Source organism: Lichenostomus cassidix, chromosome 5 (genome assembly GCF_008360975.1).
Source record: "Lichenostomus cassidix isolate B80296 chromosome 5, HeHo_3.0, whole genome shotgun sequence".
In the NCBI taxonomy this organism is placed as follows: domain Eukaryota; kingdom Metazoa; phylum Chordata; class Aves; order Passeriformes; family Meliphagidae; genus Lichenostomus; species Lichenostomus cassidix.
This window is the reverse complement of record NC_139486.1, coordinates 38,484,885-38,497,423: the sequence shown is the minus strand read 5'-3', so window position 1 is coordinate 38,497,423 and position 12,539 is coordinate 38,484,885. Positions and strand designations below refer to the sequence as shown.

Genomic DNA, 12,539 nt, shown 5'->3' with positions numbered 1-12,539 from the left:
AGGGGACCAGGAGACAAGTGGTGGCTCTGTAAGAGAGCAGAGATGCATTGGTGCACATCACTCTCAGCAGTGGCTGTGCTTGGTCCCTTTCGGCTCTTTCTGAGGGATATGGAGGAACTGGCTCCTTCCCTATCTCAAACGAGCAGCAGAAGACCATGTTTGCAGAAAGGGGCCTCATACTGAGGAAAGGAGGAAAAAGAGGGAGTGTGACCAACCCAGTTGCATTTCCCTACAGTTGGTTAACTCGAGCTTTTTACATGTAAAAATGCCACAAGTTAATTCATAGCATGTCAGCTCTGCATTTTCCATCTCTGGTCAAAGCCTGGTCCTTTGGGAACTGAGTGCATATTACGGCAGTGCCAGTGCAGGGACACAGTCATGCATGGGAGAGGAATGACCTACTCCTTGTTGAGGTGTGTGGCAGATAATCATTAACAGGGCCAACTGCTGTCACCCCAGCTCTGCTTAGCTGAGGCTGGGCTTGCCTGGCTTTCTCCAGCCTGCACAGATACACCCAGTGCCAACACTCCCAGGTGTGTTGCCATCCCACAGGAGGGCAGACAGACCTCTGAACCTCTAGCACCTAACTGAAAAGGAGAAAGAGGGGATGCCAAGACCCTTTGGAGAGAAGGGCAGGACTCTGCCCCAAAGGTACACTGCCCCTTTCCTAACACCCCTCATCAGAATGAGCACATAATGGGACTGCTTCTCTTCTCCACTGTGAATTTGACACTGCAGCAGCTGGAAAACTCTAATTGCCATGGGTACTGACAGCCCTCCCTGCTGAGACGTGGGCCAAGTGCCAACATGCTGGGGTCTGGGCGCTGCAGCAGAGCGGGCCCCCTCCTCCCAGTTGCACACACACCTGGTGCCTGGGAAGGCTGGGACAATTTGATGTGCCTTACACCTGCTACAGATTCTCAGTGTTAGCTCTGGGCAGGAGCTGAAAGGTGGAAGACCAGGAAAGAGAGGCACAGGGAGAGTGGAAGGGACAATGCAACCAGGGAAGTGGAAGCTGCTTCTCCAGGCAGAGAGGGGCTGGCAGGAGCATCAGGCAGGCTGCCAAACTGCCCTCAGAAATCTGAATTTAAGGTATGGGTATAGCTCCTAATCACCCACCAGCTCTATCACCAGCATGCCAACGGCCACCGCAATTACCTCCTTATTCAAAGGATACTCCACGGGAGAGAAGTGTGTTGGCTGCAGTCATCCTTATGAGTCTGAGGCTGGAAGCAGAAGTGTCTCTGATCCTCTGCTTTTGTAATCTGAGAGCAGTCCCTCCACCAGAGTGGCAGAGATAATCCCTGCCCTCAGTGCTCAGCACTGGAGGCAGAACCCCAAGACTCCCTGCTGGAGCTGGTAATGAATAGGAAGAGCCCCCGGGAAGCTCAGCTCCCACAGAGCACCATGGCTGGGGACAGCTCACCACAAAAAAAGGCCAACAAAGGTTTCAAAGCCAGAGGCTGGATGCTGCTGTAGTACCCACTGACAGCTGTGGCAGCCACCATCTGACTCACACTTCCAAGGCCTTCTGGATCACTTGGGATAGCAGTGCACTTTCTCCCTTTCCCACATTACACTGAGCATTGATGTATGACACAGAATGGGGGAGAAGGTCCCTCATGACAAAGACCCCATATCTAGCAACACTCCCAGAGGGATGCTGTGTTGGGAAGTGAACAAGGAGCTGGGCCAGCAGGGAACTCCCAAAACTACCCCCATTTCTGGATGGGGGCAGAGGCCTTGGAATACAACCTTGTTTGCGCCATGCAGGGCGCCTGTTGTGCAGTGACTGCTGCAATCTTGCGGATGCAGCAGGAGACAGGAACTAAAACATCAATCTCTTTATTTCAATGGCAAGAAACAACAACATCCAAACAGTCAAAGTTGAAAAGCAACGGGAACATAGGCTCGTGCCCGGTCCTGGACCTGCTGGAGCCAGCACCCTCGCATAGTTACAAAAATACAATCCTACAACAGCATCTAAGAAACACAGACCCAGGTATTGCACAGAACCCCTGCCCTCAGCGGGCAGAGCAACCAACACCCGCTCCGTCCTCACCAAAATATAAGCAGGCTTGGAATTGCACAGCAACTCAGCTCACATGTGCATGGAGGGGCCAGGCCGGGAGGGGGACAGTGTGTCTCTCAACTACCTGTACAAAAACTGTAAGGGAGAAAGGGGGAAGCCAAGGCTCTAAGTGCCTCCGGGGCAGGTTGGGCATCCTGTCTCAGGCAGCAGTGGTGTGGACCTCAGAGAATATGACAGTGCCTTCTCTGTCAGTGACCTGCTAGCAGTGCGGATGAGAACTCCAGGCACTGCTGAAGTGTCCCAGCTCTCAATGCATTAGGATGCTATCATTATTGTCAATATTGCCACTGGCCCCAGGGCACCCTGCACTGCCCTGCACCTGTTTCCCAGTACAGCATCCCTCCTCCTTCAAGGGAACCCTGCCCCCGGCCAAAAAGTCTGAAGGGTATTCTGATTTCCTATGATATCCTCAGACCCTTTTCTTGGTATTGGTAGTAGGAGGGATTCAAACAGTGCCACCCAGCACCACCCAGTGGGCACTGCTGGGTGAGTGCAGAGGGACTGCACAGACCACATGTGGCAGCAGCAGTATCCTCTACTGGGAGCCAAGCTGCAAACAGCAACTCCCTTCATGAGCCAACTGCCTCGAAGTGCCAAGCAGGTCTGCCAGGCCCAGAGCCATCAGCTTTCCTCCTCTGTGGGCACCTCCTGGTCTCAGAGACTGTCAGCTCTGCAAAAGCCTTGCTGAAGGGCTGGCTTGATGTCTCTGCATCAAGCACTTGCAGCACCCACAGGGAATATAGGTTGTGGTGCCTCATGCCCCATGGCAGGTGGTAGGTGAAATTCCACCCTATCGCAGGCATGACTCAGGGCTAGGAGCCTTGATGGTTCTTGTGAATCCAAATCCTTCTTTCTGCTAAAACTGGAGAGGGTGAGCTGGTGGTCTGCCCAGGGGGGTTGTGTCTTGACTGGGTGAGCTCCCGAGGTTTCCCTGCAAAGCCCTGTGCCCAGTTTGGGGAATGGCAGAAGTCAGACTAAGAGGATGCATGTTGCCAGGTTGGGGGGCATGAGGGGATCCCTGAGAGCAGCACTGACCCCAGCACTGACCCTCCAGCCCCATGCAATGTCTCGCATTGAGGGGGAAACTGAAGCAGGGAGGGCAGCTGAATCCTAGTCAGCATTTAGGAAATGTAACGGGCTTCAATGAAGCCACTGCCCTGGGCAAGTGCAGCTCTCCACCATCCTGCAGTGGGTTCACAAAGAAATGCCCAGCAGACACTGGGTGTCCAAACTGTCCCCCCCCCAGCCACATGGAGGGAAGTGTGGAGGGGGGGCTTGGTAGCCTTCCTCCATGCCATCACTGCCCTGAGTCAGACTGCTGACTGAGCACTAAAGGCCATCAAGAGGGCACCTGTGGTCCTGCTTCCAGCTGCACCAGTCCCAGATGCTCCAAAGAAAGGCTAGGTGCACAAAGAACTTTCCTCCTACTGCAGAAGGCTCTGGGTAGGGCAACAAAGAGACCTGGTGCAGCCCCAAGAGGAAGGAGAAGGTAGGGTCAGTAAGTTGTGGTGCTTCCCTTGGGGCAAAGTCTGAGGCTCACAGCCTCTGCTGTCTGTCCACATAGCCTATGTCTCCCACAGCTGTGCCAGACAGGAGAGGAGAAAAAGGACACAAACCTAGCCAAGCATCTAAAAGAGGGGCACTGCCAGCAGAGAGAGGGGCTGAGCAATGATATCCCACAAGGATCAAGGGTAGAGCCTGTGGAGGGGGCACTGGTATTACTCCTGTGAACAAGGGTGCCCAGGGCCTTCAGCCTGGCCTGCCCCAACATGGCAGGGAGAAAGAGCCCACCTAGGGCAGGGAATGTGGTGAATGAGAGGTGAAGTGGTGGACACACAAAGAATCAGGATTCAGGTCCGAAATACCCATTGTCCTCATAAACAGAGTCCCAGCCCAGCCTGGAGCAGAGCTCTGCTGTATCCATCTCCAGGGACCAGAGTGACATCTGGGGAGGGTTGGGCCAGATACAGCTCCGCCAGTTGGCATTGTCCTCTTCTCATCCTGCATGAGCTGGCTTGGGCTAAGGCACGCCAAGCACTAGACAGCTGTCTCCTGGTCCTCCCGCTGGATCATCTGGTAGTGCTGTCGGTTCTCGAGGTAGGCAGCTAAGTCAGGGTCATTGGCTTTCTCCGCACGGTGCTTTGGGGTGTCTCCCTGCACAGGGGAGGCAAGAAGTCAAGAGCGCCAAACTGTCTAAACACTGCCTTGGCACCCAAAGGCATCCCCATTCCCCCATGCAGCTGGTCCAGCAGAGCCTGCAGCCAAATGCCCATGTGCTCACCCTGGGATGAAAGCGAGCTCCTCAGGAGCCTGACTACTGCAGGCCTGGAAGCTGTCCCCTGAAGGGCCATCAACTCCAGGCATGGGCTAGGACAGTGACTGACCCTGGGCATCACAAGTCACCCAAGGGGAGACAAAGGCTGGTCCCTGTGACCTGCTCTTCCCCTATGCTGAACACAGGCGGGAAAGGGTGAGGAATGAGGGGTATGTCTGGGGAATGCCCGGGAATACCAACCCCCCTTCCCTCTCGCAGCCTGGCTAGCACTCCTGCTCCCGGAGGAGGATCGCATTTCACCAGCTTATTGCAGCCATCTGGATTGTGTCCACTAATGAACTCCCGCACTCCATAAAAAGCAAATCTGTTAACAGCTCCCAGCTCTGTCTCCTCTCCCCCTTCCCTCTTCCTGCTCCCTGCTCCTCCTCACAAAGTGCCCAGGCTCTGCTGTGCCACTGAGAAAGGCCACAGAAACCTGGCACTGTCCTGCTGCCATTGAAAACCAGCTTTGGAAGGGATACCCGTCCTGCCTGGCTTGTTCCCTGGTGCACAGCAGGGCACGGGTGGCTGCAGCAGCATGCTGAGGCCTCCAGAGCAGCCTGCAGCCGTATTCCTCCATCAGGAACAATGGTCAGACGTGCAGAGCCCTCCACTGGGCCTGGATGGGGCTGTGCACAAAAGCCCACCCATGTGTGGCTGTGGAGAGGTGTCATGCACCAAGCAGTCTCCTCCTTGGCACATGCACTCCAAGACTTGGGGGCACCCTGCGCTCCTGCACACATCCCCCAGGAGCCACACTACTCGGTGCTTTGGTGCTGTTTCTCTTCAAGGACCTCCTCCCCACATCCCCTGAATGCAATCACTCATGTAACAGAGCTTCTTTCCCGTCCCCCTGCAGAAGCCCCTCTGCAACACTGCCTGCCTGCAGCCTGAAACCGGAGCTGCCAGGGCCTCCCTGCCCGGCTGGGCTGAGGCACACCAACTGATAAGGCTCAGCCTCCCTTACCGGTGCAGGGAGTGGGATCAGCCTGCTCCAAACCTGTGCTACAGGTCTGCCGCTGGGCTTCCTAGTGAGGTGGATCCTGCCTGTGCAGGCAGGCTGTGACCCAGAGCCCATGCGAGGTCAGTGTAGCAGCGCACAGGGGTCCCCAGGCAGCCACAAACCCTGACGTGCATTTGCACAGGCTTGTGCAAGCCCATTCCCCGGAGCAGGCACATGCCTGAGCAAGGCTCCCTTTTGTGCTGGCAGGCTGCGGGCTGTTCCCCTCCTTCAGGTACATGAGGGGGCTGGGACAGAGAGGGGCCTTGCCCCCAGAGCTGCCCTCTCATCCTGTCTCTACTGGCTGAGTCTCCATTCAGCCCCACTCTGGGTGAAGCCTAAGCCTTAGAACCAAGGAAGAGAGATGGGGAGCCAAGGATTATCGGTACAGCATCCCCCGGCAGCTGGCAAACAGGGATGTGCATTGTCTAAACTGAATCCCAAGCTCCACCAGCACCCCTCAACTGGGCTCCTAACTGGTGTCCCAGACCCACAGATGGCACATTCTTGGCTTGTTCTACATCACCTCTGCTACAGCCCATCACTACAAGCCTCCATGAGACAGATCTGACCACATCCTCTCTGCTGTATGCCAGCCCCGGGAACCTCCTGTGCCAAAATATGGCCCCAAGCCCTCCCCTTTTGCGACTCCTCTGCCAAGGCTGGCACAATTCCCTGACACCAAGGCACAGCTCAATTAACTCAGCATGTGAGGGAAAGTGCTGCCACTGCCTGCTCCTGCTCCCCGCAGGCCAGCTTCGCCCGCCAAGAGGAGCTCCCAGATCCCCCATCATGACTGCCTGGGGGGGAGAGCAGGGGGAGTCCTGCAGCTGGGAGGGAACTTTCAGGGAGAATGTCCTTGCTCTGACCCCTGAGGGTGGGAAGGGGGAGACAGGGATGAGACATTCCAGCTCCTTGCTTCTAATTTAATAAAACAACAGGGAGAGAAGCGCCAGGAGGAGAGGGATTTAACCCCTCTGCAGCTGGGCTCCACTGGGCAAGCATGGATGCTCCATGTCAGCTCCTCTCTGACTGGCAAACACCCCACCCAAAGCACCCCTGCTCTGCTCTCCTGCTGGCTCTGTTCCTTGCCAGCCCTCTGGTCGCCGCAGAAAGCCCAACTGCCACCGCTCCCACTGTCACCTGCAGGTCTGTCTTCATGAGTGAAGCCCCGGCCTCCACGATGTAGTGGCAGATAGTGCGCTGGCGTAAGGCTGCAGCCTGGTGCAAGCAGGTTTCACCACTGAGGAGGAGAAAGCAGGAGATGTGAGATGTCCCCCTGAACAGGGACAAGCAGCACATGCACGTGGCAGTGAGGGACAGCAATTCAGTGGTAGCAAGAGCTGATGGTGAGCTGTGTGCTTGTCCAGGCAGCCCTGGCAGAGGAGGGAGTGCCTCTGAGGGGCAGTCAGTCCGAAATGGACTGGGAGCCCAGCTGAGCTCAGGAAAGAAGAATTGGTTGTGGACTCACTACAGAGAGATATCTAAATAAAAATAAAGCTATCATGGCTGTCAATCAAAGTAAGAGCAGCTGAAGTGCCCAGATGACTGGTCACCTTGCGGAGGGTCTGGCTAATAGGTAGTGCAAGTCAAGCAGCAACTTACTTCTCCTCCTCTGTGGCATCAAGGATTTCTGAAGGAGCTGTGGAAAGAAAGAGTGCAGGTGAATGAGACCTGGCTGCAGGGCAGAGACAGACCTGTCTACTCCCTGGTCACAGTCTGCACATTCCATAGGGGCTGCTATTTTTATGCTGCCTGCAAAAGTCCTGGCTCCAAAGAACTCAGGTCAGCAATGCCATCTGAGCCCAGGTGAGCCCAGGAAAGAAGAATTGGTTGGGGACTCACAACAGAGAGATATCTAAATAAAAATAAAGCTGTCTGTATTTCAGTGGGAACTGCCAAAAACAACAGGTCAGCTGCCCTGAAGGCACACGCAGGACACTGACAAATGTTTCCTAGGCATGCTGGTTCCTGCCAGGATGCAGCAACAGCCATGAGAACAGCCCAGTACTGGCAGACAGATGCCAGGGAAAGCCCATACACCAGAAGGATGATGTAGCAAACCCAGAGGGAAGGAATCTAAGCCCAGGAGCACTCCCTCTGAGCAGAGGGTTGATCTTTTTTGGCTGCCAGGCTCCTTTGCTAACAGTGGCACTCTGGCTCCAGCTCACCATTCTCGATGATGTATTTGACGATGTCCTTGCTCCCTGATTTGACAGCATGGTGGAGGACAGTCTGGCCTGAGGAGTCTCGCACCATCAGGTCTCTTCCAGCTCGGTGCAGCTCTTGGAACTACAGGATTGTCAGATTGCTCAGGATGAGTTGCATTTCCCAGCTCCAAGCCCCAAGCCCCAGCATTGTGTGCCTGGAGTGCCTGACCGGTTGTGTGGATACTTGGGGCTGGTGGGGAGCTTACTGCAGCTCAGCCATGCTACCAAGTTCCTTCCCTTCGTGTACCCCTGGAGAGGAACCAGGGCTTCTTGCCAGAAGCCTGCCTGGTTTCCAGCCACCACTCCTGAAGGAAGGCCCTTGAGGTGCTGCTCCAGGGCAACTGGAGAGCATGGTTGGCAGGGCTTCCCTCAGCCCAAGGGGCACACCAGCCCAGGAGCCAGCCTTGGCTGCTCATTGCAGCAGGCTGTGTGAGCACCTACCTTGCTAAAGTTGCCACTCTTGGCAGCTTCTATCAGAAGGTCGTCTGCAAAGAGAGATGTGTCAGGGTCAGGAAAGTCACTTGTAACACTCTTTATATAATCCTGGAGACAGAATTGGGCACCAGAGGTGTAGAGAAGTCCACTGAGAAGCACAAGCTCCTCCAGGCATTTACCCCTTGTCCAAACTGCATTTACATGGCTCCACCACCTTCAGGAACATAAGGAACAAGCCAGAGGAAGGAAGGAGACACCATGTAGCTGGGGGTGCAGCCAGACCTTAGCCCCAGGGAGGTACATGTAAAGGGGGAGTAGTCTCTGCCCTTGGACAGGATAACTTGTGATGTAAATGGGGAGCAGGTCTCCTGGCATCAGCCAGCAGCCGAGACACCTCTCACCAATGACTCACTCACACTTCCAGGCTCCAATCAAGCTTCAGGAAACTCTTTCCATTTGTTCAGTTTGGTGAGGCCCCTGCTCTAGTGCTGCCATCTCCCCAGTTGCCTGGCAGAGAAAGCCTCCCAACCCGGTCCACAGCACTCAGCTCTACAGGTGCGAGATTAACCCCTTGCCATATCATTTCCTGCACGGTGGAGCCAGGAAAGTGCCTGACTGGGCTACTCCACAAATCACTGTCAGGTCTCTCAGGCTCACCTCTGGGTCACCCGCCTGCAGGCCTCCATGTTTCAGGATACATGGAGCAGCAAGGCTCCTGCCTGCTCACCAGGGAAAAGACAGGCCAAAAAAAAAAACACAGCAGGAAAACAACACAGTGCAACCTGAGAGGGGGTACGACCAGGGGTCAGACTTGACTCACCTTTGTGTGGGAGACAGCGCACAGGCTCAGCGCTGAAAGGGAAGAAGAAAAGGTATAACTAACCCAGCCAGCCCTGGCAGCAGACGGCATTAGCAGGCAGGCCACTGTTAGAGGGATAGAGAAACCTGCTTGTGGCACTCCTTCCCTGATCTGGGTTCTTCCCCATCCTCACTCCCATTTCTACTGCTGCTCCTAGCACCAATGCTGGCCTTAGTTTGGCCGAAAGACACTCATGTCCTTTGCCCCTGGGCCAGGGACTGGAGCTTGACCCCATGGCTGAGCCACCTGCTGATGCCCCACTGCTTAGGGCAGCACTGGCAGAGAACACGGAAAACAGGATGGCATTTCATCCCTTGGTCTAACTCAGCACTGAATTCCTGCTTACTTCCAGGGAGCTCCCCTGTAGTCTGGTCCAGGGATCAATGCCGTGAAGCCAACCCTGGCTTTCCCATCACTGCCCATTCTTCCTGAGGCCCAGAACCCCCATTCCAGACTCACCTGGGGGCAGGAGAGGAGGGTGGAGTAGAGGAAGAAGAGGGGAATGCAAAATGGTGCCCAGGGGGTGTGGCAGATGAGTCCACGAGGTCAGGCATGGCTGGGGAAGTGCTCACAGTCTGAGTGACCACTAGTTCTGGGTCCAGCACATAGAGCTCATCCTGAGAAATCTCTGTCACATAGTTGAGGTGCTCCTGAAACATAAAAGGTTTCCTCATAAGCATGACTTACTTCTGCAAAGCTCCATATCCCTTCATATCCCAATGGGTGGGTTTGTAGCCCACCATTTGCTCAGCAGAGCGATGGTGGCTTGAACAGCCTTGTGCCTGGGAGCCTTCACATCTCCTTGGTCCTTTCAGGCTTCCTATCTGCTGCCAACTTAGCAACCTTGTAAACCTTATCTCCATGTCCTCCTCCCCAGATCATTAGGGAAAGATGATCCCAGTTGGCAGGTCCCCTGGCCAGTCTTGCTATGTTTGCTATTTCTTACCTGCTGCACTGTAGGGCGCTGCAGGCAGCTTTCAACCCAAGGTTCTGTGCTACTACCCAGGCTTCTTCCCTTTTCTTAAGGAACCTGGTCCTGGGCCAGGCTCATCATGCCATCCCTCAGGGGATGCCAAAGGGCAGGGCAATGGTATGAGACCTGTGTGGCCCCAAGTCTATGCCTGCCTGTTGGTCTGTGTGCAGGTGGGACACCCAATCACCTTCCCAGCAGACGCCAGGGTGCAGGATGGTGCAGGATGAGGCAGCACTCACCTGTGCACGGTCTATCCTGTAGAACCGATCAGCTGTGGTTGCTGTAAGACAGGAACAGAATGAGACAGTGTGATTCTTGGTGTGAGACAAGGGAGACAGCTTCTTCACCATGAGAGACAGTGAGCTATCCAGCCACTTCACAGCTTGCCCAGAGAGTACAGCAAAGCGATCAGCACCACCTGACCAGGAGCAAACCACTTCCCTTCATGACTCTGCTGGTATCTTCACCCTAGAGGCACCCCTTCAAGCCTGCAGACCACCATGCCCCTGTGAAACATGCTTGCTATTTCCTCCTCAATGACTCCTGGCAGGGAGTCACAGTAAGGCAAGAACACATCTAGCTGATGCCATGGCCTTTCTGGAGGCTTTCAGGTGCTTCAGCTTCAAACTAGCCTCCAGCCTGTCTGAACGCATCTTTCTGCTCATCCATCTTTTGAGAGCACAGAGAGAGAGGAGCTCCAACAGAGCAAGTGGCTATGCTGGAGCCAGAGACACACAGCCACCACCCCTAGTGGAGCAGGGAGGGGTTACGGACTTAGGGTGTCAAGAAGGGAGAGCAGGACAGGTACAAGCACAGTGTCAGGACAGCTGGGTTCCCATGCAGGGCAGCATGTCCCTGATGTCCTGACAGACTGCTGGAGCCAGTCCAGGAGAGGTCGCTGCAGTAGGATCCTTGCAGAACCAAGGAAGTCCCTCTACAAACAGAGTGGGGCTGTGTCAGAGCAGATAAGATGAGTGAAAGAGCCATGTTTATCCCGGATATTTGCATCCAGGGAGCCACTGTTCAAGGCCTGTAATTCAGCCACTTGAATGAGCCTGTGCTGTGTTGAATGAGGCTCTAGCCTCTTTCCTGACACATCTTCCTGAGCTGAGAACCTGCTTCTGTGAGACTGGCAGGAGGAGGGAAAGTGGCTCTGGTACAGCAGTCCTGGTAATGACACCTGGGGGCAGCAGCACCAGCAACCCCACATGCAGGGCTGGAACCTTGAAAGGAGAAGTTGCACCCTCCCTGCCTAGTGTGAGGCTTCCCAGGCTCACTTGGCAACCCATGGCTGTGCACTGCTGTGGTCTACACCCTGCTTACTGGGATGTCAGTAATGCTACCAACGGTCATTTCACTCAGCCAGCTGCCAGGTACAGAGGGAGCTTCTTGATCAGTGAAGGCAAGGGAGAAAACTACTTTCAGGCAGGGGAGAGGAAGCAGCTGGAGCCCAGCAGGGAGCCTCCTCTCCCGTAACACTGAGATGCTGGCAGAGGAACAGGGAAAATGTTGGTGAGCCTGGCTCCCAGCATGCTGGAGCAGGGGGGCCCCCTGCCTGCATGACACAGGAGAGCAGCCCCAGCAGTCCCGCAGTGACAAACACATGCCATCAAGCTGCCTTCAGCTCCAGGGGCAAGACAACAGCAGACACCACTTGCTCCACGCCTGGTCAGCAGCCAGAAATGCAGCCTGGGGCAAAGCACTGCTGTACTCAGCCCCAAAGACCCCAACATCCATGAGACCCAAGCCTCAGTGGCTCCCTGTGGCTTGACACTGAGTCTGTCTTCTCACCCCCTAAATTCACAGAATCATCAAATTGCTTAGTTTGGAAAAGACCCTGAAGATCATCAGGTCCAACAATTAAACCAACACAGCCAAGTCCACCACTAAACCACATCCTTAAGTGCCACATCTACATGTATTTTAAATATCTTAAGGGTTGGGGACTCATCCACTTCCCTGGACAGCCTGTTCCAATGCTTGACCACCCTTTCAGTGGGAAAAATTCTCCCTGACGTAACTTGAGGCCATTTCCTTTCATCGTGTTGCTTGTTACTTGGGAGGATAGATTGACACAACTGGACACAACCTCCTTTCAGGTAGTTGTAGACAGAGGAAAGGTCTCTCCTCAGCCTCCTTTTTTCCAGGCTAAACAACCCCAGCTCCCTTATCTGCATCTCCTAAGACCTCCTCAGTTGGCCTTCTCTGGACACAGCACTCAAGGTGTGGCCTCACCAGTGCTGAGCACAGGGGGACAATCACTGCCCTGGTCCTGCTGACTGCAGTATTTCTGATACAGGGCAGGATGCCATTGACCTTCCTGGCCACCTGGGCACCTATTGGATCGTGTTCAGCTGCTGTTGACCAGCAACTCCAGGTCCTTTTCTGCTGGCCAGCTTTCCAGACACTCTTTCCCCAGCCTGCAGCACTGCACAGGGTAGTTGTGGCCCAAGGGCAGGACATTCACCTTGTTGAACATCATGCAATTGGCCTTGGCCCATGATCCAGCCTGTCTAGATCCCTCTGCAGAGCCTTCCTATCACTCCCACCCAACCTGTCTGCAAGAGACTGAGGTTGCACTTGATCCCCTCATCCAGACTGATAAAGATAATGAACAGGGCCAGGCCCAATACTGAGCCCTGGGGATCACCACTGG

General features: G+C 55.0%; 1 protein-coding gene across 8 annotated transcripts in view; it reads right to left on the bottom strand.

The window, feature by feature from the left end:
* Positions 1-1,829: 1,829 nt before the first annotated feature.
* Positions 1,830-12,539, bottom strand: part of DGKZ (diacylglycerol kinase zeta) — a 54,440-nt gene continuing 43,730 nt past the window's right edge. For 7 of the 8 annotated variants that reach the window (XM_085062464.1, XM_085062462.1, XM_085062465.1 and 4 more), the window contains 8 exons: positions 10,123-10,163; positions 9,370-9,560; positions 8,872-8,903; positions 8,058-8,101; positions 7,578-7,698; positions 7,012-7,048; positions 6,550-6,649; positions 1,830-4,246 (listed from right to left, as the gene is read on the bottom strand). In XM_085062464.1, the coding sequence (XP_084918590.1) occupies positions 4,130-4,246; positions 6,550-6,649; positions 7,012-7,048; positions 7,578-7,698; positions 8,058-8,101; positions 8,872-8,903; positions 9,370-9,560; positions 10,123-10,163 (683 nt within the window). In that variant the 3' untranslated portion in view covers positions 1,830-4,129. The remainder of the gene's footprint in view (positions 4,247-6,549; positions 6,650-7,011; positions 7,049-7,577; positions 7,699-8,057; positions 8,102-8,871; positions 8,904-9,369; positions 9,561-10,122; positions 10,164-12,539) is intronic. The other variant, XM_085062461.1, reaches the window with a different exon arrangement.